The sequence below is a fragment of the Muntiacus reevesi genome, chromosome 2 (assembly GCF_963930625.1).
Source record: "Muntiacus reevesi chromosome 2, mMunRee1.1, whole genome shotgun sequence".
NCBI classification, from domain to species: domain Eukaryota; kingdom Metazoa; phylum Chordata; class Mammalia; order Artiodactyla; family Cervidae; genus Muntiacus; species Muntiacus reevesi.
The window spans coordinates 128,012,161-128,039,036 of NC_089250.1; the positions used below are offsets into that span (position 1 = coordinate 128,012,161).

General features: G+C 35.9%; 1 protein-coding gene across 14 annotated transcripts in view; it reads left to right on the forward strand.

Moving 5' to 3' along the window:
- Window positions 1-12,489: 12,489 nt before the first annotated feature.
- The window catches only part of PCDH15 (protocadherin related 15), a 767,128-nt gene continuing 752,741 nt past the window's right edge, over window positions 12,490-26,876 (forward strand). For all 14 annotated transcript variants that reach the window (XM_065919987.1, XM_065919986.1, XM_065919983.1 and 11 more), the window contains exon 1: window positions 12,490-12,580. In XM_065919987.1, the coding sequence (XP_065776059.1) occupies window positions 12,490-12,580 (91 nt within the window). The remainder of the gene's footprint in view (window positions 12,581-26,876) is intronic.

The window sequence follows — 26,876 nt, forward strand, 5'->3', positions numbered from 1 at the left end:
GGTGGTATAACTGAAGTCTGTTGTATGGAGGCCACTTTCAGGTACAAGATTCGTGGCTTATGTTCCTCTTCATAGGCAGTTTACAATGTTAATAGTTGCTTCTTAAATCTCAGATGGAAAATTCTCTCTCCACCGTGCTAAGAGTGAGTCTTATATAATTTAACTGAATCAGGGGGATAGTTTTGCATTATCTTTGCAATATTCTATGAGCTAAAAGCAAAGTCACAGACTTCATCTGCACTCTATGGGGTGAGGTGGGGGATCATAGAAGTGCATGATTTATTGTGGGACACCTTAGGGTGTGACTCACACATCCTGTTAAAGACTAAAAATTCACATAAACCTTTCTCCCTGCATCTCTCCCTTCCTTCTAAACTTTCTTCCTTTTTTTCCCTTCATTTTTCATCCCTTCATTTTTTTTTCTCATGCTATCATATTTTCTATACCTTATAAAATACACTTTCCAGAATCAGCACTCAATAAACCACTTAGGCAGTGAATTTTAAAAGTAAATACTCTTTAGTACTCCTATTTTTGTTGTTGTTGTTAAAATTGTCATCTGTTGACTATAGCAGAATGAAATGAATTTTATTATCCTAAATTTAAGCAGAATCTCACAAGTCTCACAAGTTAACCATTCATATGACACAGAGGTGACAGAGCTAGGAATGTATCATAAGTCTCATCCCAAACTAGGACTTCATTATAATGTCTCAAGAAAAGGCACTGTAATTTTTACAGTTTCAACTGTAATCTCTCTTCACTGGCTTAATACCTTTATTTTTGTTAATGGACATATGTTAAGAGAAAAATAATCTGTTTATTAATTTATTTGTGTTTCTCAGGATGTTTAACTTGCATCAAACAACAGTATTAGTCATTTGTTTCCTATGCCCGAGAATGACTTTACACAGAACTCTCCTTCAAGTTTCCTTTGAAAATCATGCATGGACTTGCCTGCGCTTTATTCAGTTTCAGACTTATTTGGTTATGTTCTTAAGTCAAACATTCCACAGATAAAAAAATGCTTGGACTTTTTCCATTTCTTGGTGTTCAATCTTGTCAAGCTAAGCTTTTTTTTATTATTATTTTTCTAAGATTATGGTAAATATATTTATGTCTAGGACTAGTATTTAGATGCTAATTCAGAAAGCACAGATTGAAAACTAATCTCTTAAAACTGGAAACTAAAATTTAAAATTCCTTTAATGTAGAATCACTACTAATGCACTTTGAATTATATACTGAACAAAAATATGAAAATGTTGCTTGGTCAATAGCAAATCATTGTGAGGAAACTAAATTGATTTATTTCTTCAGTAGAAGAAGAGTATCTCACATGCAATAAATATACAATAAATTCTTATTGAGTAAATGCATGTATAAACACTAAAAAGAATATTCAGTCATAATGGACATAGGTATTGAAATCTAGTTCCTTTTCAATATTTAATTTATTCATATTTTATTAAGCCAACTAGTATGAATATATTATTATAACATATATCTTATACTTGTTATTGGTTATATTGAATATTGGCTTTTTGTAATAGGATATAAACTTTATATGTAAATTAAATAGGCTAGCTATGTTTATCAGTAGTTTGTATCCTTGATGAGTAGTAGTATCCAAAAAGAAAACCCAGGGTCATTTCTTCCATCATTTAGAGTTTTATGATTAAAGCTGCCATTTGAAAAGGAAAAACCCCTATGGACATGTTAAGTTCTTAATGGTTGTTATCGTTGTTCAGTTTCTCTGTCATGGCTGATTCTTTGGTACCCATTGGACTGAAGCATGCCAGGTTTCCCTGTCTTCACCATTTTCCAGAGCTTGCTCAAACTCATGTCTATTGATGGGTAATGCCATCCAACCATCTTGTCCTCTGTTGACCCATTCTCCTGCAGCTTTCAATCTTTCCCAGCATCAGGGTCATTTCGGATGAGTCAGCTGTTAAAATCAGGTGGCCAAAGTATTGGAGCTTCAGCGTCAACATCAGGCCTTCAAATGATTATTCAGGGTTGATTTCCTTTAGCATTGACTGGTTTGATCTCTTTGCTGCTCAAGGGACTCTCAAGAGTCTTAACCAGCACTGCAGTTAGAAACCATCAATTCTTCAGTGATCAGCTGACTCAATGGTCCAGCTTTCTCATCCACACGTGACTACTGGGAAAAAACATAGCTTTGACTATATGGACCTTTGTTGGCAAAGTAATGTCTCTGCCTTTTAATATTCTGTCTAGGTTTTCACAGCGTTTCTTCCAAGGAGCAAATGTCTTTTAATTTCAGGGCTGCAGTCACCATTTACAGTGATTTTGGAGCCCAAGAAAATAAAGTCTGTCATTGTTTCCATTGTTTCCCCATCTATTGGCCATGAAGTGATGGGACTGGATGTCATGATCTTAGTTTTCTGAATGTTGAGTTTTGAGCCAGCTTTTTCACTCTGCTCTTTCACTTTCAATAAGAGGTCCTTTAGTTCCTCTTTGCTTTCTACCATAAGGGTGGTGTCATCTGCCTTCAATTCAGCTCTGTCACTCAGCTGTGTCTGACTCCTTGTGATCCCATGGACTGCAGCACGCCAGGCTTCCCTGTCCATCACCAACTCTCGGAGTTTACTCAAACTCATGTCCATTGAGTCAGTGATGCCATCCAACCATCTTATCCTTTGTCGTCCCCTTCTCCTCCTGCCTTCAATCTTTCCCAGCATTGGGGTCTTTTCCAATGAGTCAGTTCTTCTCATCAAGTGGTCAAAATATTGGAGTTTCAGCTTCAGCATCAGTCTTTCCAATGAATATTCAGAACTGATTTCCTTTAGGATGGACTGGTTGGATCTCCTTGCAGTCCAAGGGACTCTCAAGAATCTTCTCCAACACCACCATTCATTCAAAAGTACCAATTCTTTGGCACTCTCCTCTTTTTCACTTTCTCTTTTTTTTCACTTTCTCTTTCACTTTCCTCTTTTACTCTTTCTTTTTCACTCTACTCTTTCCCTTTCATCAAGAGACTCTTTAGTCCTTCTTTGGTTTCCGTCATAAGGATGGTGTAATCTGCATATCTGAGGTTATTGATATTTCTCTCAGCAATATTCATTGCTGAGATGGGATGCTTCCTAAGTCCCAGCTTGTGCTTCATCCAGCCTAGCATTTCACATGATGTACTCTGCATATATGTTAAATAAGCAGGGTGCCAATATATAACATTGACTTACTCCTTTCCCAATTTGGAACCAGTCCATTGTTCCATGGCCAGTTCTAACTGTTGCATCTTGACCAGCAACCAGATTTCTCAGGAGGCAGGTCAGATGGTCTGGTAGTCCCATCATTTCAGAATTTTCCCACAGTTTGTTATGATTCACACATCAAAGGCTTTGGTGTAGTCAGTGAAGCAGAAGTAGATGTTTTTTTCTGGAATTTCTTGCTTTTTTCTAGGATACAACGGATGTTGGCAATTTGATCTCTGGTTCCTATGCCTTTTCTAAATCCAGCTTGAACATCTGGAAGTTCATGTTTCACATACTGTTGAAGCCTCACTTGGAGAATTTTGAGCATTACTTTGCTAGTGTGTGAAATGAGTGCAATTGCATGGTAGCTTGAATATTCTTTGGTGTTGCCTTTCTTTGGGATTGAAATGAAAACTGACCTTTTCCAGTCCTATGGCCACTGCTGAGTTTTCCAAATTTGCTGACATATTGAGTGCAGCACTTTCACAGCATCATCTTTTAGACTTTGAAATAGCTCAGTGGAATTCCATCACCTGCACTAGCTTTGTATGTAGGAGTGCTTCCTAAGGCCAACTTGACTTCATACTCTAGAATGTTTGGCTCTAGGTGAGTGATCACACCATTGTGGTTATTTGGGTCATGAAGAGCTTATTTGTATAGCTCTTCTGTGTATTCTTGCCATCCCTTCTTGATATCTTCTGCATCTGTTAGGTCCATACCATTTCTGTCCTTTCAGTTCAGTTCAGTTCTGTCACTCAGTCATGTCTGACTCTTTGTGACCCCATGAACCACAGCACGCCAGGCCTCTCTGTCCATCACCAACTCCTGGAGTCCACCCAAACCCATGTCCATCAAATCGGTGATGCCATCCAACCATCTCATCCTCTATCATCCCCTTCTCAATCTTCCCCAGCATCAGGATCTTTTCAAATGAGTCAGCTCTTCGCATCAGGTGGCCAAAGTATTGGAGTTTCAGCTTCAGCATCAGTCCTTCCAATGAACACCCAGGACTGATCTCCTTTAGGATGGACTGGTTGGATCTCCTTGCAGTCCAAGAGATTCTCAAGAGTCTTCTCCAACACCATAATTCAAAAGCATCAATTTTTCAGCACTCAGCTTTCTTTATAGTCCAACTCTCACATCCATACATGACCACTGGAAAAACCATAGCCCTGACTAGACAGACTTTTGTTGGCAAAATAATGTCTCTGCTTTTTAATATGCTGTCTAGGTTGGTCATAACTTTCCTTCCAAGAAGTAAGCGTCTTTTAATTTCATGGCTGCAATCACCATCTGCAGTGATTTTGGAGCCCCCCAAAATAAAGTCAGCCAATGTTTCCACTGTTTCCCCACCTGTTTGCCATGAAGTGATGAGACCAGATGCCATGATCTTAGTTTTCTGAATGTTGAGCCTTAAGCCAACTTTTTCACTCTCCTCTTTCCCTTTCATCAAGAGGCTTTTTAGTTCTTCACTTTCTGCCATAAGGGTGATAACATCTGCATATCTGAGGTTATTGATATTTCTCCTGGAAATCTTAATTCCAGCTTCTGCTTCCTCCAGCCCAGTGTTTCTCATGATGTACTCTGCATATAAGTTAAATAAGCAGGGTAATGCTTATATACAGCCTTGTTGTGCTCCTTTTTCTATTTGGAACCAGTCTGTTTTTCCATGTCCAGTTCTAACTGTTGCATCCTGACCTGCATACAGGTTTCTCAAGAGGCAGGTCAGGTGGACTGTCCTTTATTGTGCCCATATTTACATGAAATATTCCATTGGTATCTCTAATTTTCCTGAAGAGATCTTGAGTCTTTCCCATTCTACTGTTTTCCTCTATTTCTTTGCATTGATCACTGAGGAAGGCTTTCTTATTGCTCCTTGGTAGTCTTTGGAATCCTGCATTCAGATGGGTATATTTTCCCTTTCTTCCTATGCCTTTCACTTTTCATCTTTTCTCTGCTATTTGTAAGGCCTCCTCAGACAACCATTTTGCCTTTTTGAATTTCTTTTCTGGGGGGAAAGTTTCGATCACCACCTCCTGTACAATGTTGTGAATATTTGTCCATAGTCCTTCAGGCCTATCAGATCGATTCCCTAGATGTATCTATCACTTCCACTGTGTCATTGTTAGGAATTTTATTTAGGTCATTACTCCATGGAATTTTCCCAACAAAGTGAAAAACTCAGGTCTCCTGAACTTCAGGCCCATTCTTTATCAGCGGAACTATGTTTATTGTTAGGGCTGAAGCCTTGTTTATTGTTAAGATCCATCAAAGTTTGTAGAAGAAGAATATGTAAACTTAGAGTTTTCTTGCTTGTATCATATGGTTTTAGGAAATGTATTTTGAGTTAAACTATTCTCACTTAATATTTACAACTGTTGAGTTATATTAAATATGTTAAAACTCTAATGCAGCACATGTCCTGTGAACAGTTACACTGTTAGTGAAATAAGTTCTTATGGCTTTCTTCTCTTCCTTACTTTTTAAACTATTTTTTATCAACTTTGATTCCATTATATTGAGAGTGTATGTATACATATTGAATTGTGTAAGATGAGGGAGATGAAGGGAGGAAGGGAGGAAGGGAGGAAGGGAGGGAGTACATATATATATATATATATATGAAATAAATGCACATATATGTATATTATGAATGCACACAGAAAGAGTACACACAAATATACATTTAAAAGTGAAAACAGGAAGACAGCATTTATATATATATATATATTATATATTATATTATATATGTTTATATATAATATATATATATATAAAGTAGAGAAAAGAACTCCAATGCAATGCAGGAGACAAAGGAGACGCAGATTGAATCCATGGGTTAGGAAGATCCCCTGGAGTAAGAAATGGCAACACACTCCAGTATTTTCGCCTGGAAAATCCCACAGACAGAGGAGCCTGGTGAGCTACAGTCCATGGAGTTGCAAAGAGTCAGACTGAAGTGTCAGCATGTGTGTACATGCTCACGTGTGCACGCACACACACATGTATTATGAATGCACATATGTGTAGATATATATACACATATATATTTATATATTATGAACACACACATAGAGAGTGAACATGAACAAATATACATTTTAAAGTGAACAGCAATAAAGGTAAGCTCAGACACTGTGGCATGTCAGACTGTAAGCTCCATCAAAGATTAGGTAAGTCTAGTTAGTTTGGGCCAGGTTGGAGAGGTACCTCAGCTCTCACGGTGCCTGATGAAAACAAAGGTAACTTTGCTGTCAGGGGCAATCTGGCCATTTCTGTCCTTGCAACAGAATTAAGCTAATGAATAAAAAGATATATATAGGATTAATATTTATCTATATGTAGTATAAATATAAATGTAGCATAATGTTAAATAAAATAAATATTTATTTACATAGTTTTTATGAATAAAGTTGTAATATGAATATAAAATTTTCAATACATTTTATTCTTCAAAAATAAAATATATTTTCTTCTTCACATATATACTTTTATAAGGATAGTATATTTTATAAATGTGACATGCATGTGTGCGTGCTTAGTTGCTCTTTGGGGTCTCAAAGAGTCAGACACAGTTGAGCAACTAAGCATGCACACATGCATGTCACATTTATAAAATATGCTATCCTTATAAAAGTGTATATAGTCTGCACCAGCCTCCTCTGTCCATTGGATTCTCCAGGCAAAGATGCAAGAGTAGTTAGCCATTTCCTTCCTCAGGGGTCTTCCCAACGCAGAGATCGAACCCAGGTCTCTTGCCCTGCAGGCAGATTCTTTACTGTCTGAGCCACCAGGGTAGTCCTAAACATAAATATATTAATATATATTTAATAAAATATATAAAAATTATTGTAAGAGATAAATAGAAAAAGAGAATAGATCATAAAGCCTCTGGAATATTATTTTTTGAAAGTGCATATTACAAAGAAAAAAGATAAAGACTGATTCATCAGGTCATGCTTATGAGTGACAACTGTTTTCTGTAGCAATGAAAACCTTCTTGTTTATTCCCACAGCAGTGAAGTAGAAAAAAGATTTTCAACCAATCAGTTAAGGAAATTCATATATGGTATAGTGAGATGTGGTGACTTTGGAAAGGCTTATCTTTTAAATTTCATAGTTAAGACTGCTTTGAAAGATTTTGCATATTCTAGGAAGTAAATAGTATAAATTTCGTATAAGCAGTATAGAAGGGACAAGTTTTGTTATTACAACTGTATCTAGATGTTGTCAGTGATAGCAAAGTACCAAAGTTTGACTGAACAGACTGTTGAAGGGCAAAATGCTCATGTTCCACCCTCAGCTCCCTGGGAGATTTCAGCTCGCTTCCTGACACAATGCTTATGTGGGATTTCTCATCATGGTGTTGGTATCCACACTTTGATACATCAAAGAAATTAGTGGCTTTCATGTAGTAGTCAGGGCAGAGCCTTAAATAAAAGAGTAAGCATTTTCAAAAATGTACCAGAGGGAAAACTGCTGTTATCCTTGGCTGTTTTGCCATGTGTCACCACAACCAACCCAGACTCCAGAAGGCAGGGATCATCAGGTAAAGAGTAGAGCACTGTGTACTGACAGATTTTGCATTTATACTTTAAAGTGAAAGGCCTTTTATGTAGTTTCCCTCCAAGAGATGAACAGTAATCTACCCTCCAGATACTAGATACCATCAAGGGTGCTTTCAGCAAGGATGACTGAAATAGTTGTGCTTTCCTTGTCAAGTGTTTCTGCAGGTGTGTTCAGTTCAGTTCAGTTCAGTTCAGTCACTCAGTCATGTCTGACTCTTTGCGACCCCATGAACCGCAGCACGCCGGGCCTCCGTGTCCATCACCAACTCCCGGAGTTCACCCAAACTCATGTCCATTGAGTCGGTGCTGCCATCCAGCCATCACATCCTCTGTCATCCCCTTCTCCTCCTACCCCCAATCCCTCCCAGCATCAGGGTCTTTTCCAATGAGTCAACTCTTCGCATGAGGTAGTCAATGTATTGGAGTTTCAGCTTCAGCATCAGTCCTTCCAATGAACACCTAGGACTGATCTCCTTTAGGATGGACTGGCTGGATCTCTTTGCAGTCCAAGGGACTCTCAAGAGTCTTCTCCAACACCACAGCTCAAAAGCATCAATTCTTCGGTGCTCAGCTTTTTTATAGTCCAAATCTCACATCCATACATGACTACTGGGAAAACGATAGCCTTGACTAGATGAAACTTTGTTGGCAAAGTAATGTCTCTGCTTTGTAATATGCTGTCTAGTTTGGTCATAACTTTCCTTCCAAGAAGTAAGAGTCTTTTAATTTCATGGCTGCAATCACCATTTGCAGTGATTTTGGAGCCCCCCAAAATAAGGTCAGCCAATATTTCCACTGTTTCCCCATCTATTTGCCATGAAGTGATGGGACCAGATGCCATGATCTTAGTTTTCTGAACGTTAAGCTTTAAGCCAACAGTTTCATTATCCTCTTTTACTTTCATCAAGAGGCTCTTTAGTTCCTCTTCACTTTCTGCCATAAGGGTGGTGTCATCTGCATATCTGAGGTTATTGATATTTCTCCCGGCAATCTTGATTCCAGCTTGTGCTTCCTTCAGCCCAGCATTTCTCATGATGTACTCTGCATATAACTTAAATAAGCAGGTGTGTTACCAGAATGCAATTATTTGTTTCATATAACCTTACTCCATTTTCTGAATGTAGGATTCATAGAAACAGGGATATGCATTTTTTTAATTGATAAGTTCCACCTGTCTATAAGAATGGGTGGGACCTCATAGACCCTCCATAAATGGTTGTTGAATAATTGAATTTCTGAGAATATTCAATGCCAGTGAAATCAATATGAATTTTAGTCTGGTAGCTTTATCATACAAATGATGTGAAACTCAAAATTAATATATTGTGTCTTTATTAATAATAGTAAAATATTCCAAAGACTACAGAAAATATATAGTAAATACAATGAAACTGAAACCACTTATGTGTAAGATTATAACATAATCAGAAAACCTGCTTTCCCCCCCAATATTATTGACAGTAGAATGTTACAGATAACTCTCAAACAATGTGGGTTTGTACAGCACAGGTTCACTTTTATGTGTTTTTTTTTTTTTTCAATAAAATTAGCACCTATAATTTTCTTTTACAAATCTTCAAGTGTGGGGAAAAATTTGTGTTTGATAGAGAATCACAATGTGTGTGTGTGTGCTAAGTTGCTTTACTCATGTCCGACTCCTTGTGATCCTGTGGACTGTAGCCCACCAGGCTCTTCTGTCCATGGGATTCTCCAGGCAAGAATACTAGGGTGCTTTGCCATGCCCTCCTCAAGGGTATCTTCCCAATCCAGGGATTGAACCCACGTCTTTTATGTCTCCTGCATTGGCAGGCAGGTTCTTTACCACCAGCACCATCTGGGAAGTCCAAGAATCACAATACATGGACTGAGAGCAACCTAGAGTCTTGATCCTATCCAAACTGTTTTAACTTCCTGCTTTTGGATAAGTCATTTGATGCAGATATATTTGGATTTTTGGCTGGAGGAAGGGGGATGATTCGTGTCCTTAACCCCTGAGTTGTTCAGGGATCAACTGTGTTTTCAAATCACAATTGCAAAACCATGTCTTATTAACTATAACAGTGTTGAATATGGTATAGTCAATCATCTCCAAACAAGCAAGTACAATGACATTATTTATAGGTCACCTACATTTCTTTTTAGAATCGAGCATGGTCTAGGTTGATAGAGCATAGCATTACTGACCACGGACATCTGGAGGGAAATTTTGTGTTCAAGGAATAAGGCAGTGTTTAATATGGAATTGATAATAAAAGTACAATACCATGTTAGAGTGTTGTTTGAAGGTACCTGTAAGTACTTTGCCTGCAATTCTAGAGAGCGTAAAACTAGTAAAGAAAATGGATATTGCTTTTTTTGTTTTTTTCTAATATCCTTTAAGTGTTTTTCCTTTATTTTTAAAATTTAAACACTATTTTCTGTTTCTTAATGTTGTAACATTTCTTTAGAAAAAGAAAAAGGAATTGAAGCCATTATTTGCACAAATCTTATATATACTTCAGGTTAGGGAAGAAGTATGCAGTATTTCTCCTTAGTATACAGAAAAGAAAAGCAGCAAGCTATTCTGGGCCTCCATGTAGTTTGAAACCAGAACCATGTGCTCTCTTGAAATTTGTTTTGTCCTTTTTTGTAATGGAATGAGCAGAAATTTCAAACTTCACCACCACTTCAGCCACTCATGAGTTTGTAACCTTGAGCCTGTGGGCATATCCTTTCCTCCACAGAGTAGAGACAGTAATACCTACCTTAGAGGTTTCACTCAAGATGAGTTGAGAAAATGTATGTTTAACCACTTTGAAGACTTCATAGATGATGAGTCAAAAACACTTACGTTAAGCTTTGTGGAGTGCTCTCTTTGAGGTGTTTTTCTAAGCTTGTATTTATAGCCATTTATCTAATCCTCCAAATAAATTTATGAGGTAGGCGCGATTGTATCTCCATGTTGGTGATGAGGTAAGTGGGACAGAGATGCTATTTCATTTGCTCAGTCATAACTGCGAAGTTGAAGAGCTCGAATTTAAAAAGAAGCCCCACTCTAATCAACTGCTCTTAAAATGACTAGCATTTGTCAATTTTATTTTTTTCCTTTCCTAAAATAAACATGTATTGTTATAGTTGCATGATATTTAATGATGGGCTCTATCTTTGCCTAGAAGTTATAAAAGTAGAAGCTGAGTTCTTTACCAGTTAGAGGGGGAAAATATGTGAGGGTTAGATGAAAAGGACACTTTTTATTAAGATGAAAAAACACAAGAAGAATAGATTCCATTTTAGAAGGTCTATGATCTAGTTCTGTGGCTTTAAATTTGTGGACCACGGATTCCATGATTATGAGCTTCACTGGTGGCTCAAACGGTAAAGCATCTGTCTTCAATACGGGAGACCCGGGTTTGGTCCCTGAGTTGGGAAGATCCCTTGGAGAAGGAAATTGCAGCCCATTCCAGTACTCTTGCCTGGAGAATCCCATTGATGGAGGAGCCTTCACTTTCACTTCCATTCCATGAATAAAAATTGTTTGAGCTTGTAATTTTAATATAATTTTAAATAAATTACATATTTTGCATGCTATTGTGCAAATAAACCTTATAAAATGCACAAAAATAAAGCAGAAATACAAATTTAGCAAAATACATGCAAAAGTAAAATTAAAATTATTTCCTTTGTGCATTCTGAAGGACCTTAACCATGAGTAGTTTAGTAGAGAGAATCCCTGGCAGGAGTTGTAAACTGAAGGATCTTAGAAGACAGTATGACCTGCCAGAAGCTTTTAATCTATAAAAAGTTTTGGGCCACCATCTAAACACTCAGCAGTCTCACTTGGAAATTTGAAATTTACCATGGAAAACAGAATTTTATCATGTTCTGGAAAGTCAGAATACTCAGTAACACTGGTTTACATTCCCACATGTTTCTCCAGACAAACCCTGCACTTTACAATTTATCACAGCCTTCATGGTCTCTCTTGCCCCTTTAGGCTAATTCACTTTTTCTTTTCTGATGGAGATAGAAAACTGGCCCATCTGCTCACAGGCCACTAACACCTCATTCAATTTCTTTATTTACTGGCAGATTGCAAAGAAAAACAAAAGAATTGAAATTAATGCAAATGTTTCCAAAGACAGATGTGGTAAAAACTGATGGCTTACTCTTGGTCTTATATGACATGGTTAAGTCAATCTCTTGTCACTCTACTAAAAATGAATTTCTGTTTTAATGGTGGGTTTTTCTACGTAATTCCATAAGACAAATGGCTATTGAAATTTTATGTAGGACACCAACAGCTTAACATCTTAAGTTATTGCAAAAACTTGCATTTTATAGTTGAATTGTTCTGTATCGAAGATAAATTCAGTGACTTAAACTGATTGGCATTTGATTCACTCACAGGGTCTCAATTTTAAAGATGTTCTAATGTCATCAGTATGTTAACATCTCAACTTACTTGCTTACAAAGTAAATAACAGAATGGATGTCTTTTCTTAGAGATTGCTCATCTGCAAACTCATGTAGATGAGTTCTAGTACATTAAACAATTATGCTACTTTGATAATGGATAGTGTGGCACAGATAATTAACTATGAAGTCATTAAGGCTTTTCTGTGCTATGACAGGTGTGTTTACCTATAACAGATTAATGAACTTGTCAAACATTTCTTTTTCCCTCTTTCTATTTCAGATCAGCCTTGAGTGGAATTTGACAGAAGATGTTCCAACAGCTTTCTCTCTGGAAATGGTTCGCTTCAGGGATTATCCTCGGTTGTTTCTTCACAGTCTGCCTGGGCCAATATGATGACGGTAAGCGTGCTCTTACTCTGACCTTTAGCGTTAGCCAGGATTTTTATGGAAAATGCCGCACATCATAGAAATGAATAATGCTAATTTGCAGTTCATTTTTAAAAGTTGGCGACTCCTTGCAACAATCTACTTTAATTAAAATAATCTTACAGAAGTAACATCTGATGCACTCTGTTTCTTAATAAGGATTGCAATATGGTAGAAAACCCAGTGTTCAGCTTCTATTTGAACACTTACATGTTCTCACTAAAATAATGCTTAACTGTTATAAACAACATGAAGTTATATTTGCTAACCATTAGACAAACACAAACAGTGGCCTTGGATAAAATTAGGAATATGAAAAATACCAAAATTCCCTATGAGAAGAGATCTCTGAAGGGGTCAAAGGTGGATGTCATAAGTGATTTTAGTGTTAGCACTTCAATTGGGGGGGTTTCATGCCCTCACTATATTATTTGAAAAGAGTGAAAAAGTGTAAAAGACTTGGCATTAGATTTTGAGTCATTCCATAACAGTAACTCACTTAGTCATCATAGATACATTAGTCATCAAGCTCTATGGAACCGTTTAACATGTTATATCTGCAATGGCCCAAATGTGACAGTCTTAGATATTTCAATATTGAAGGCATCTGTCTTTGAATACTACTTAATGGGAATGTGGATCTCTCTATCTAACAGAAGAAAAATGGATAAATTTTCCCACCCTAGAAGTTCACTATTCAAGAAAACTGCTTTGTTCTATTATTATTAATATGCTTATTACTTTCACTAGTCATTTGTTGTCACATTACCTATTTGCTCTTAGAGACATCAAGATTGTGAATTTTGTATTTTTTTGTTAGATTTGCTTGGCTAAATTAAATAATCTGATGATAGATGAAAGAATTTTATTTTATCCCCCATACAGTGTTGAAATTGTATACATATTAAAGCATTCTCGGTTCTCCATGTTAAAAAATCATGCCTCTTTAGGGATTTGCAAAATAATTCACAATATCAACTATTTTTTATAAAGTCAACAGTCTAATCCCTTGGAAAGTTCAGCTAATTAGCACAGTGTTTACTCCAAGTACATCTGAATTTAATGTCCCTGTCATCGCCGTTTATAAGGATTGTGAGTCTCCGGTCTAACGACAAAGTTAAAAGTGTAGTAAGAAATAAATAATGTAATGGCTACTTTAAAGCAAAAATAAAAATCAAATGAACTTAAAAATGCATGACAGAAGATGTTCTGTCATAGATTTTAATTTATGCCCCAAGAATAGATGACAAATCAGTGTTAATATTTCTTCATGCCATAAGGCATTCTATTTTTATTCATATTTAGTGTTTACACTGAGATGGAAGGACTGTCATTACTCATATTAGACTTTCACAAACCCTGTACTTTTTAGCAATATAATTTCGGTTATCAGAGGAAATAATCCCTGGTTTAACCTGTAATGCTATAAATTAGCTTCTTTAATAAGTTGATTTCAGCTCTTGGTCTTTCCAAATGTGCTTGTATTGATAGCCTCCAAAATAAGATCATCAGGTCACCACTGACCGTGAAGTAACTTTCTGAAGCAGGGTATAACTTCACACTTGCCAAGTTACATTTCACAGTAAGGATGCCCCCTCACTGCACTCATGGGAAGCCTTCCAGCCACAGTTAGAAAGCCTCTTTAGTTCTTTCCTCCTGGAGTTAAGTTGCTCAACATCTAGGAAGACTGAAAGGATCTGTTCAGTTCAGTTCAGTTCAGTCACTCAGTCGTGTCCAATTTTTCGCAACCCCATGAACTGCAGCACGCCAGGCCTCCCTGTCCATCACCAACTCCCAGAGTCCACCCAAACCCATGTCCATTGAGTCGGTGATGCCATCCAACCATCTCATTCTCTGTCATCCCCTTCTCTTCCTGCCTTCAGTCTTTCCCAGCATCAGGGTCTTTTCAAGTGAGTCAGCTCTTTGCATCAGGAGGCCAAAGTACTGGAGTTTCAGCTTCAGCATCAGTTCTTCCAATGAACTGCGGCAAAGAAATAAAAATTTTGTGTAGTTTTTTTATAGAGGTTTCTGAACTTGATGCTTTTCAGCATTCCTTCCATACTTGCATCCTCTGATGCCCCCCCAGAAGTAATAAAACATTCCTGTAGGTCGCCTACTTCTCTCTGGTCTCCCTCAGTAAGGGACTCTGGCATCATTTATATTTTATTTTTCATGAAAATGGTTTTCACAGCTACTATTATTTAAAATCCCTATTAAAGTCTGCGCCCATATTATGCAGGAATGAAATCAGAAGTAAACAAAGCATGTCTAATGCACAAAATAACACAACTGAAACATGTGATATGGATTTCTTGAGCCATTTTTTCTTATCCAAATGCTTGAGGATGCAGGTATGATTAGACTGAAGGAAGATGTAGTGATAATTCTAATCATGACAGAAATGTGTGAAAAAAAGTTTAAGAGGTTTACTGGTTGGATTTACTGGTTGGAGTAGCCCATCTGATAGTTCATACCTGACTTCTATACATAGTTAGGATCTAAGATAGAGAAATATGAAGGTGGAAAAATTTTAATTACTCTAAGGCTATTAGTATAGCAGTTTATATTTTTCTTATGTTAAAGAATTCTTCTGGATTTTCAAATTAAAGGTTTCCTGTGTTTATTCTGTGTATTTCCTTACTTAGGCACATGGAGTTGGAAGAAAAAAAATACTGTTTATTCAAGAAATATTTTATCATGTAATGGAATATTCTAGTATTACCCACATGTGTGAATCAGCTTTTAAGAAAAGTTTACTGCATAATAGTTATTTTCAAAATTTTTTACTTCAGAAATTGGGCTAAATTTGAGTCTTTCAATATTTCTCAAATTGCAAGTTTTTAGATTCAGTAATAAAATTTGCAGATGACCTATTTTTAATGAACATTTCATTTGTTTGATAACTGCAGATTTAAGAAGGAATAAATACATAATTGAGATTGATAGTATCAAATTAAATTTTAAAAGTCAGAACTTAGCTAGCCAGTAGAATATTGGAAAACATAATTGATTTATAGTTTTAGTAGCTACTCTAGCCCGATATGAAAGTATTGGGATTGTTATTTTAGCATACAGTTTAATTCATTATCAGTCCTGACAGTTTTCTTGAAATGGGAACATGTGCTATGATCCCAAATTGAGTGTGGGGAGCCTGCACAGGAGATCGGGATGGGAAATACATGTAAATCCATGGCTGATTCATGTCAATGTATGACAAGAATCACTAGAATATTGTAAAGTAATTAGCCTCCAACTAATAAAAATAAATGGAAAAAAAAAGAAATAGAAAAAAAAATGCCATTGGAAGCAAAGGAGGCAGGGCTATCTGCTAAATTATGTATTATGTGGGATAAAAGATATTAAGACCATATTCCTTATTCTACCATATTATTCACAGTGAGGTAAAAAAAAGCAAGTTGTCCATGGGGTTTGTGTTTTTTATTTTGTTTTGATTTTGAATGAATTAGTGAATTATGAAAGGGAGGGAAAGAAGGAAATGAAGGAAGGAAAATGGTATATAAGGAGTAAGTTTTATTTTCATTTTTTATTACTTTATTTGCATTTTCAGATTGTCCATATTGACTAGATAATACTACCATGATCAGATAGGAAAAGTATTTCTTTAAAAAGAATCATATATCATAACATTATAACTAACTTTGAATCAAAGTGTTAGAGTATTAGAGGAGTTTTAAAAGAATATATGTGCCAATGAGTGTGTGAGTGTGTGTGTGTGAGAGAGAGAGAGAGAGAAAGAGATTCCCTAAGTGTGTGTAGACCACGAAAGTCAACATAAGTTTTTCTTTTTGTTTTTTAAGGAAAGGGTTCTCCCTGACTGCTCAGGCATTCAGCCTGGAACCAAAAATCATCCATCCTGCCCTTGAACTATTATGTAACTTAGCATATATCTATGATGTGAATGAAACCCTTATATTCTGCACAACCAGAGCAACTGTCTGAAGAGATGCTGTTTACAATCTCAAAAAGTCACATATTAATATTTCCTAAGGCTGTTTCCTTATTAAAAATAACTCTCTGAAACTCATTTTTATGCAGTTTAATACACTATCTGACATATCACCAGTGTTCACTAAAATATTTTCGATATATCTTTATTTCTATTGTTACTTCTAATTATGTATAAATAATTGTTTCTTTTTATATTTATATATATTTTTAAAATGAGTACTTTGGCTACTGTGCACAATTTATATATACTTTCCTTATATCTCTTCATATTTACTGGACACCTTGAAGACTTCCTTGGTGGCTCAGATGGTAAAGAACCTGCCTGCAATGCAAGAGACCTGAGTTCAATCCCTGCGTTAGGAAGGTCCCCTGGAGAAGGGAATGGCAACTCATTTCAGTATTCTTGCCTGGAAAATTCCATGGACAAAGGAGCCTGGCAGGCTATAGCCCATGGGGTTGTAAAGAGTTGGACATGACTGAGCAACTAACATTTTTATTTCTTTGAAGACTTAACTTTGTTAAATTGCATTTTATTTTATTGTTATTATTTTGGCTATATTGGGTCTTCCTTGCGGCATGAGCACTGTTCATTGTGGCTCACGGACTTACTCTGGTTGCAGAGCACTGATTATAGAGCGTGCAGGCTCAGTAGTTGCAGCACAAGGGATTAGGTGTCCCATGGTATGTGAGATTTTAGTTTTCTAACCAGGGATAGAACCCACTTTACCTGCATTGAAAGGTGGATCCTTAACCACTGGACCAACTGGGAAGTCCCATTTCATTTTTCAAAGTATTAATGACTCTATTTTTTCCTTGGAGGGCTTACTAATTCAAATAAACCCTGCAATGAAAATTGAGGAACATTTCCAGGTGTATTGTTATGCTTGTGAGGTAATTCATTAATCCATGGAACGTCAGTGATGAGATAGATACGTTATCATTAAAGGTATAGCCATGTTTTAATGTCTGAGACTAAAATCTTCTAAGATCTGACATTTAAGCCCGGAAAATTCATTTTTATCAAGTTATGTCTAGACGTCAAAAAGTAGAGTGACAATGGTTTATACTAATAAACTTAAAAGAGAATGGCATACAAATTGCAATGCTAATAATAGCATTATAAGGAAAACAAAACCACCCAAAGAGCTGAAACACTTATGTTTCTTAGAATGATGTTTCCCCTCTTTAGATACCTTAAGAAGAAATGACTACATAAGCTTAACTCTTCTGCAAGAAAAATTAAAAAACCTTAATTGTTCTTGTTTCCAGACTATTACAGATTATCACATAGGGCACTGTTATAGCAATATCCTTGCCTCATAAACTGTACTGGTCTATTTGTGAGATACACATGGTCCCCCTAGTATTATTCTGGAAATGTTTGTAAAGTTTCTTTTTTTTTCAGTTTGCTATTTCCAAGTTTAGTTCAGGTCATCTTCCTCTTGTTAACATTATATTTCTCTGAACATCAGTTCAGTTCAGTCGCTCAGTTATATCTGACTCTGCAACCCCATGGACTGTAGCACTCCAGGCTTCCCTGTCCATCACCAACTCCCAGAGTCTACTCAAACTTATGTCTATCACATCAGTGATGCCATCCAACCATCTCATCCTGTTGTCCTCTTGTCTCGCCTTCAATCTTTCCCAGCATCAGGGTCTTTTCCAATGAGTTGGCTCTTCACATCAGATGGCCAAAGTATTGGAGTTTTGTCTTCCAATAAAATCATGACTGATTTTATTTCTCTGAACATAGTACAATGCAATAGTTTCTTTTGAGTCTGTTTCAGTTATAACTAAAGATGATTATTGGAGACCATACCTAAGTAATTTTCAATGAACTTGATTGTCTCTGAAACATCTTTCATTTAAATATGATTTCTTAAAGCAGCACACATCGAAAGAAATTGAACAATATATATGCACTCATACGTAATAGATAACACATTTTGAAACCACACATAGCATATCTTTTGTGCAAATTTTAATCTTAGTATAATATAGGCATATTTTCTTATCTACCCCTTTCACTTTTTCCATCTTACAGAGTGTATTTTTATTCAGAGATATTAAGTTCAAGCTTTCAGAGTAACTTTGTTGTTTTTTCTATAGGCTGAGTTTTTAAATTCTGAGTGTCATTTTTTCTTGAAGCTTTATAAACTTTTGGATATATATGTATATGCCATCTAGATTATGTTATTATAGGATATTTAGAATAATATGCCAAAAACAGCACTTCCAGTGCTTTGCTGTTGTTCAGTCACTGAGTCATGTTTGACTCTTTTTGACCCTATGGACTGCAGTGCACCAGGCTTCCTTGTCCTTCACCATCTCCTGGAAACTGTTCAACCTCATGTCCATCGAGTCAGTGATGCCATCCAACCATCTCATCTTCTGTTGTTCCCTTCTCTTCCTGCCTTCAATCTTTCCCAGCATCAGGGTCTTTTCCAATGAGTCACCTTTTCGCATCAATTGGCCAAAGTATTGGAGCTTCAGCATCAGTCTTTCCAATGAACCTTCAGGACTGATTTTCTTTAGAATTGACTGGTTTAATCCCCTTGCAGTCCAAGGATTCTCAAGAGTCTTCTCCAACACCACAGTTCAAAAGCATCAATTCTTCGATACACAGCCTTCTTTATGGTCTGACTCTCACACACATACTTACTCCAGTAAAATTTTCTAAATATCATTTCTAAATGTCTAAATTTCATTTCCAGATAAAAGCTTGACTGTGTCTTCTGCTTTAGTTTGTACCCACATTCGCATTTCTTATTTCCTCTTTTTTGAAGGTGAGCAATCTTATAAATTCTTTATCTCCAAATTGGATTTTGTTTTAGGGCAGAGGTTTGAAAAGGCATATATCTTTTCTTGTTTCCACAATAATTTCTCAGTAAGCAAGTTCAAAAATGTTAACTTTGTAACTTCTCTATATTATGACCCTTTGTCTAGAAGGATTGCTTCAGTAGTTTCTCTGAACACTGATAATAGCCTCGGTTAAAGCCCATCTGTACATCCTGGGAGCCAGAGAGCTAAAGAGTCCAAAAAGTAAATACATAAATAAACTCTGAGAAACATAAGAACAATTATTGTACTTTAGAAAACCACTAAATATTGTAAAGTAATTAGCCTCCAACTAATAAAAATAAATGAAAAAAAAAAGACTTTCTCTGTGCTAATACATACACACACCCATACCCCAAGAATGTTATTTCCAAAGTAACTTAGAATAGCTTAAGTACTGACATTTCAGATACTTTCATTTGTCCTATTGAGAAAGGGAAAGAAATAGATCTAATTCAGTATATAAGTAATACAATAAAATTAACGATCACCAGGAAGGTAGATGGTTTCCTCTCTGGTTCTAACAACCTTAAAAATATGAACCCATTGAAACATAAAATACTCACATCCAAATTGTGTGAGAAGGTGGAATCCATTTTAACTGTTCTTAATAAAAATCGAAATTGAGCAAAAGTGTAATTATAATCTTGCTTGGCTCTGATACAACTCATAATAGAGTGGCTTTTCTTAGTTGAATCTTTTCCGATTAAATCTCTGTACTTGTTACCACGACTTCTGCACCAATTCCCTTAAGCTCTGCAATTTGGGTTTTCTCACATCTCTACTGAAACTGCACTCTCTAAAGTCCCCAATGACTACTTTCTTGGACAAATCCTATAATTTTGTAGTATTTCAGCAAACAACATTATTGATCTACTTTTCTTGCAACTTTCTTTTCCTCAGTGATTCTTCAAACTGACTTTTTCTGATTGTCTGTATATCAGACATGATTTTCCTGGTGAATATTCTACCTTTCTCTAGTCCATGATTTTGTAATTGCCCCACTTTTGTTTGTATTTCCATAAAGAGTCATATTTTATAATGAGCCAGTTTGAATATTTTCTAACAATTATAAAGGTCCTCTCCTTGGTCATGTTCTGCTTTCTCTAACTTCCCTTTCACAGTGCTTTCAAATTATTACATGTCCACTGTACATATTCTCACTTTTTCTCTAGTCCACATTTTCACTTCTATATAGAACATTTATTTAGTTTGCATTTTATTGAATATCAACTCCATGAAAGATATTAGGGAAACAAAAATGAGGCAGTTATTTCATTCAAGTATAACAATGAGGTATATAATCAATACAATGGTTTATATAATAATAGGTGCATGTGTTTTAGGAGAATACAAATGCAAAATCTGCTGAAGATTTTGGGATGAAGTAGTCAGAAAATGTTTGCAGAATAAATTTTTATTTTTCAAGGTAAAGAATTGGAAATTTTGGAAAACCTGGAGAATCCTGAATACTGGTGCTCTGATTTAAGATGTATACATCTTAGAATTGAGGATTATTTATGCTATTTTATGACTTTGTTCAGAGATTTTTCTCAATTCTAATTATACCTTGAAACCAAATTGCTCATTACTCCTTGATGTTGTTACTAATGATATTAAGTGAGAGGTTGGTTAAATGGTGCAAACAGTTAGTTATAAGATGGATAAGTTTGGTGAATCTAATGTACAACATGGTGACTATAGCTAATAATACTGTAGTATTATATACTGGAAACTTGCTAATAGAGTAGATTTTAAGTCTTACCACACTAAAAAAAAAAAAAAAAAGAACTCTGTGAAGTGATGGTTGTGTTAGGTTATGCTAATTAATTTGGTTCTGGTAATCATTCATTTTACAGTGTATCAGTATCAAGCCATATATTGTGCACCTTAAATATATACAATTTTGTTTGTCAATTACACCTCAAGGAAACTGGTATAATTAATGTCCCTCTTTCCCTTTATATTAAGTCAAATAATGTTTGTTTCTATGTTTAGATTATAAGTTTCTGAACACAGAAATTCTCATTTACTTTTTGTTTCCTTCCGTACCTGGCAGAATGACCCAGTTAGTGATTATTTAAATTAGTATGCCTTCCATAAAGAAAAACAGAACTGAGAGATGAAGTGTCTTTTACTAATATAGGAGCAAGTAGGTAACCTTTCCGATAGTACTTGGAGTTCAAACAGTAATTCAAAGACACATTTAGTGAGGGTTTTATTTATATGACACTGCTCAGTATTGACATAGGAACCAAAGCAGTCAATAATTATCTCTGCTATGGAGATATTACACATAGCATCCTTTTTAGGATTCTATATGAAAACAGAGCTTAGGTAAATTATATAATTTTTTTAGAGACTTGGTTTTTATCCCTTGAGAGTGCATCATTTAGAAAAGTCTTTGTATAAAACTCACAGTGAATCTATCCTTTCTTCAGTGTGTTTTCTGTCTTTTTCTGATTATTAGCAGCTGTTCTGGGCATTTTGTTCATAATGTTGGTGGATCACACTGCGCCGATTGTTTCTGACATCAGCCTCTTAGTTCCAGATACCAATTTTCCCTGCTCTTATAAGATCTTATACTGCTCCTCAGGGCTGCTCAATCAGCCTGCTCAGTGATAAATGTTCAGCTACCCTGAGTTTATTAAGTGGCTTTATTGAATAGTTGGAATACTGATGACAGTTGTTCAGGCTTCTTAGATCATGTATGAAAAGGACAATATTAACTCAGTCATCAATATTTTATGTGGTTATATCCAGAATTTGGCCACAGTTGGTCTGTTGAATGCACAGAATGCAATTCTGCTGGTATCCTCATAGAGGAAAAGCTACAGTATTTTAATGTAACATGAATAATACATTATGCTGGTTTTTTTTATTCATTCATTCTTCAGGTATAGCAAGCATATGTAATGTCTACTGTGCACATATAAATTTTCTACCAATTATAACTAATATTTATTGGGTGATTTCTATGTGACAAACAGCTTAGACATAATACACACTCTACTAGCATTATATTGATACATTTATATTTGATACAGACGATGTCTGCTCATGTGTAGTGCGCATGCTATGTCATTACATTTCAGTTATAGAAGCTTATATAGTTTTATACAAATGCTTTTAAGTTGCTACTAGATGTCAAGCCTTGTTCTACGATTTGCAGATATATGTGTGCTTAGTCATTTAGATGTCCAACTCTTTGTGACTCCATGAACTGGAGCCTGCCAGGCTCCTCTGCCCATGGGATTTTCCAGGCAAGAATACTGGAGTGGATTGCCATGGCCTCCTCAAAGCGATCTTCCCCACCCAGGGAACAAACCCCCATCTCCTGTGGCTCCTACATGGCAGGCAGATTCTTTACCGCTGAGCCCCCAAGGAAGCCCCAATGTAGCAAACCGCAAAATAGACCTGAAAAAATCCTTATTTTTGTGAGGTGAGGTTTGCTTGATGTTGGAGGGAGACAGAAAATAATCCAACCACTAAAAGAGTTATGTAGTATATTAGTATATGAAAGAGGTTATGTCAAAAAATTAAGCAGGGAAGGAGATATTTTGGGGAACATAATTTTAAATAGGAAAGTGTGGGAAGAACTTACTAAGAAGTACCCTTGGTATAAATTTCAGAGAGGATTATGGGAAAATTATGGAGGTTGCTAAAAGAGCATTAAACACAGAGATCACAATGAGTGAAAGGGAATTGAGATGGGGACATGCCTATTCTGTTTGTAGAACACAATTGCAAGCAAACTGTGGTGGGTGAAATGTGGGGCAGAGTGAGGTGAAGGGGAAAGAGATGAGATCAAAGAGCTGGCATGGATGGAGGCAGATTGCCCAGGCCTTTCAGGCAGTGGAGGACACTATCTTTTTCTCTCAGTGAGACGGAAAGCTACTGGAGTGTTTCAAGCTGAGGAGTGAAATGATTTCACACAAGTTTTAACAAAATTGCTTTGACCCTTGTATTGTGAATCATCAGTTAAGATCAAGGTGACCAGTGAGAAATGTATTAACGATATTCCCGGCAGAAAATAAAGATAGCTTAGACCAGGTTTTCATGACAGAGGTGGTAAAAATGGTTGACTGTCAATGCGTTTTTGAGGTACATCAATAGAGTTAGCTGGTGTGTTGGATACAGAGAAAACAAAAAGTATAGCATTTAAGTATTTTTGATATTAGTATATTTGGTCTAAGCATCAGGAGAGTCTGAATGATCAACATGGTCAACGATCATCAAAGGAACAAATGTGGCTAGAAATGAACCATAAACACAGTGATCATATAGTCCAGGAAGATGAGAAAGAATCAAAAGGAACATTAATATGTGAAGATAATTAATGAGAGGAAAACTAGAAGAGAGTGGTTTACTGAAAGTCATAGGAAGAAGACATGTTTAGGAGAAAGTGATCAGCTACGTCAAGTTTTATCAAGTAAGATGAAATATGAGAACTTAATATTGAATTAGCAACATGGCACTCATTTGTGGCATTGATAGGAATGGTTTGAGGTAATTTTGAGAATGAAAATTTGCAGTGGTTTCGAGAGAGAGTGGAGGAAGAGGAAATGCAGGGTATTTGAAGATATAAAAAGTTTTTTTTTTCTTTTTTCCTTTCTTCTTTTTTTTAATCTTTCTTTTCTTTCTAATATGGTGGCAGTACTAATAGGGAAAGAAGAGTATGCTTAAGAATACACACCCCACCTCAAGTCCTAGTGATGTAAGGATATAATAAAGCAACCACCATCCCAATGAGGCACTGAGAGAGCTACAGAAAAATAGCATCTTCTGGGAATAGCCAGATTTCTAGTAGAGCAAGAAGAAAGGAATGTTCAGATATATATATGTATATATATAAAATTTAATCTATCTCATGTTCACTAAAACACCATAAGATAAATTTTATTGTTGCTCCCATTTTCCAGATGAGGAAACTGAAGCTTTAAAGATATCAAGCTATCTCACTTAAAGTCACACAGCTCCTACATCTAAGAGTCACAGTCCTAGCTTAGATAGCCTGGATTTTACAGCCTGAGTATAAACTGCTACAGTAGTCATTAAAGTATATTAATATGAACACTAATGCATGGAATCTTAAGAGAATGATAAAAATTATTATCAGTTTCTACTATATATTCTATTATTTGATATATGTTTGTTAGTATATATCAGTTTTGTGCTACATTTGGGGTTGCAAATATGAATGAGATACACTTCTTGACCTCATGTATGTTAATGCCTACATTATATGAAATATCAGCAAAAGGGATTAAAAGTATAAATCAATATACTGTATATAGATTTTGAGAGGCTGAAGTTAAAAAGATGACATTTATGCTGCCTGCCTGGAGGTATGCTACAGTCTGTATCAGATGTAGTTAGTGGAAGAAAGACTTATAGGATGAGACACTTTTGAACTACATGGAAAATGGATAAGGAGCTACTTTAGATTTAAATCTGATACATATAAATTCATATGTGCAGTAGTCAAAGCAAAGGGAAACTTGAGAGGATTAATGATGAAGCATTGGTATGTGGGATATGAAAGATCATCTATGGCACAGTAGTTAAAGCCTGAGCTTTGGAATCAAACAGACTTTGTTCAAATCCTGGCAAAATCAATATGTGATTTTTGATAAATTATATAATCTCTCTACGACTTAGATCTCCATCTGTTAAGCAGGATAACAGCAACTCTGATTTGATTGTTGTTAGGATTAACTGATGGTATGTATGTAAGTTGTTTAGCATGTTTTCTAGCATATAGGAAATGATAAAATATATTTTGGATTTATATTCATTAATCAATATCTATTTTGGTTTCTTTTATCTGAAAACATTTCTACAAACACACAGACCACACATACAATCACACACTATATTAAATCGACAACTTCTTATAACAATCACTATGCTTTCTATATACTTATTTCTGCATACTACAATTCTTTGAATGATTTCTATCCTGTGAAAATTTTCAGCTGCATTTATTAAAGTGTCAGGCATGCAATTTATAACATTTCAACTTTTTAGTAATTTTATTTATTTATTCATCTATTTTTGGCTGTGCTGGATCTTTGTTGCTACACAAGGGCTTTCTCTAGTTGCAGCGGGCAAGGGCTAATCTTCATTGCAGTGCACAGGATTCTCATTGAAGTGGCCTCTCCTGTTGTAGAGAAAGGCTCTGGGGAGTGAGGTTTCAGTAACTGCAGCTCAAGGGCTTAGTAGTTGTGGCTCCTGGGATTTAGAGCACAGGCTCAGTAGATGTGGTAAACGGGCTTAATTGCTTCACAGCATTTGGGATCTTCAGGGTCAGGGATCCTAATGCATGACTCTGCACCGGTCGGTGGATTCTTTACCACTGAGCAGCTGGGGAAGCCCCACCTTTTCCATTTTTTTTTTTTCTATGTTTTATTTACCTCCTTCAAATTTTTCTCAATTTTTATTAGTTTCATTTTTTTAAAAAAGAAGCTTCTTTTAGATCCTTCTTTTTATCTTTCTTCACTCATATCTATTTATCAATTAGTTTATTCTCATTTTTTATCTATGTTTCACTCAACTCTTTCATTCTAATTGTACCTCTCTCCTGTTTCTTTGAGATAGTATTCTCCCTGTCTCAACTTTTGTTATCTTTCTGCCTCACTTTAGCTAATTTAAGTTCTAGAAAGCACAGTAAGCATTTCCTTGGCTAGAGGTGCTTCATATTTCTAACTGCTAGGTCTACTTTTATAAAATAATCTTAACTGAACTTTTAGCCTCTCTGGTTACAGAAAGAATTGGGTAGTATTTGAGACCAAAGGAAAAAAAAATTCCCAGCATGTATTTTCATTCTCATGATATAAAAATAACCAGAATGCACACACATATTTTAAAACTTCTAAAGCTTCTGTCTATTATTAGATGAGGAACACTTTAAAGGAGATGCCATGCAATTTCCTTCTCAGTGATACTGAACTTGGGAAAAAATTCAATTTATGCTCTAAATTTCCAAGATTTAAATTCAAACTAAGATCTTTGTCAAATATAATATATTAAATATTAATTTCATGGGTGTTCATTTGACAATACAAAGTGAAATATTTTCCCAGAAAAAGAAAACTAGAAGGAATATTGTCCAATGAATTACTGACACTGGACCCAAGCCAGTATAGGCAATGTGTGTTTATCACTGAGAGCTCCCTGGATCCATTTAACCCAATAGTCCTTTTCTCTAGCCCATTTAGATGTGTTTTTTGAAAGCAGATCCCCAGAAGTGACATTTGAAAGCATTTGTAATGTGTTTTAGTTTTTTGTTGTTCAGTCACTCAGCTGTGTCTGGCTCTTTGCAACCCCATGAACTGCAGCACGCCAGGCTTCCCTGTCCTTCAGCATCTCCCAGTTTACCCGAGTTCACGTTTATTGCATCAGTAACACTGTCCATACATCTCATCATCTGACACCCTCTTCTCCTTCTGTCCTCGACCTT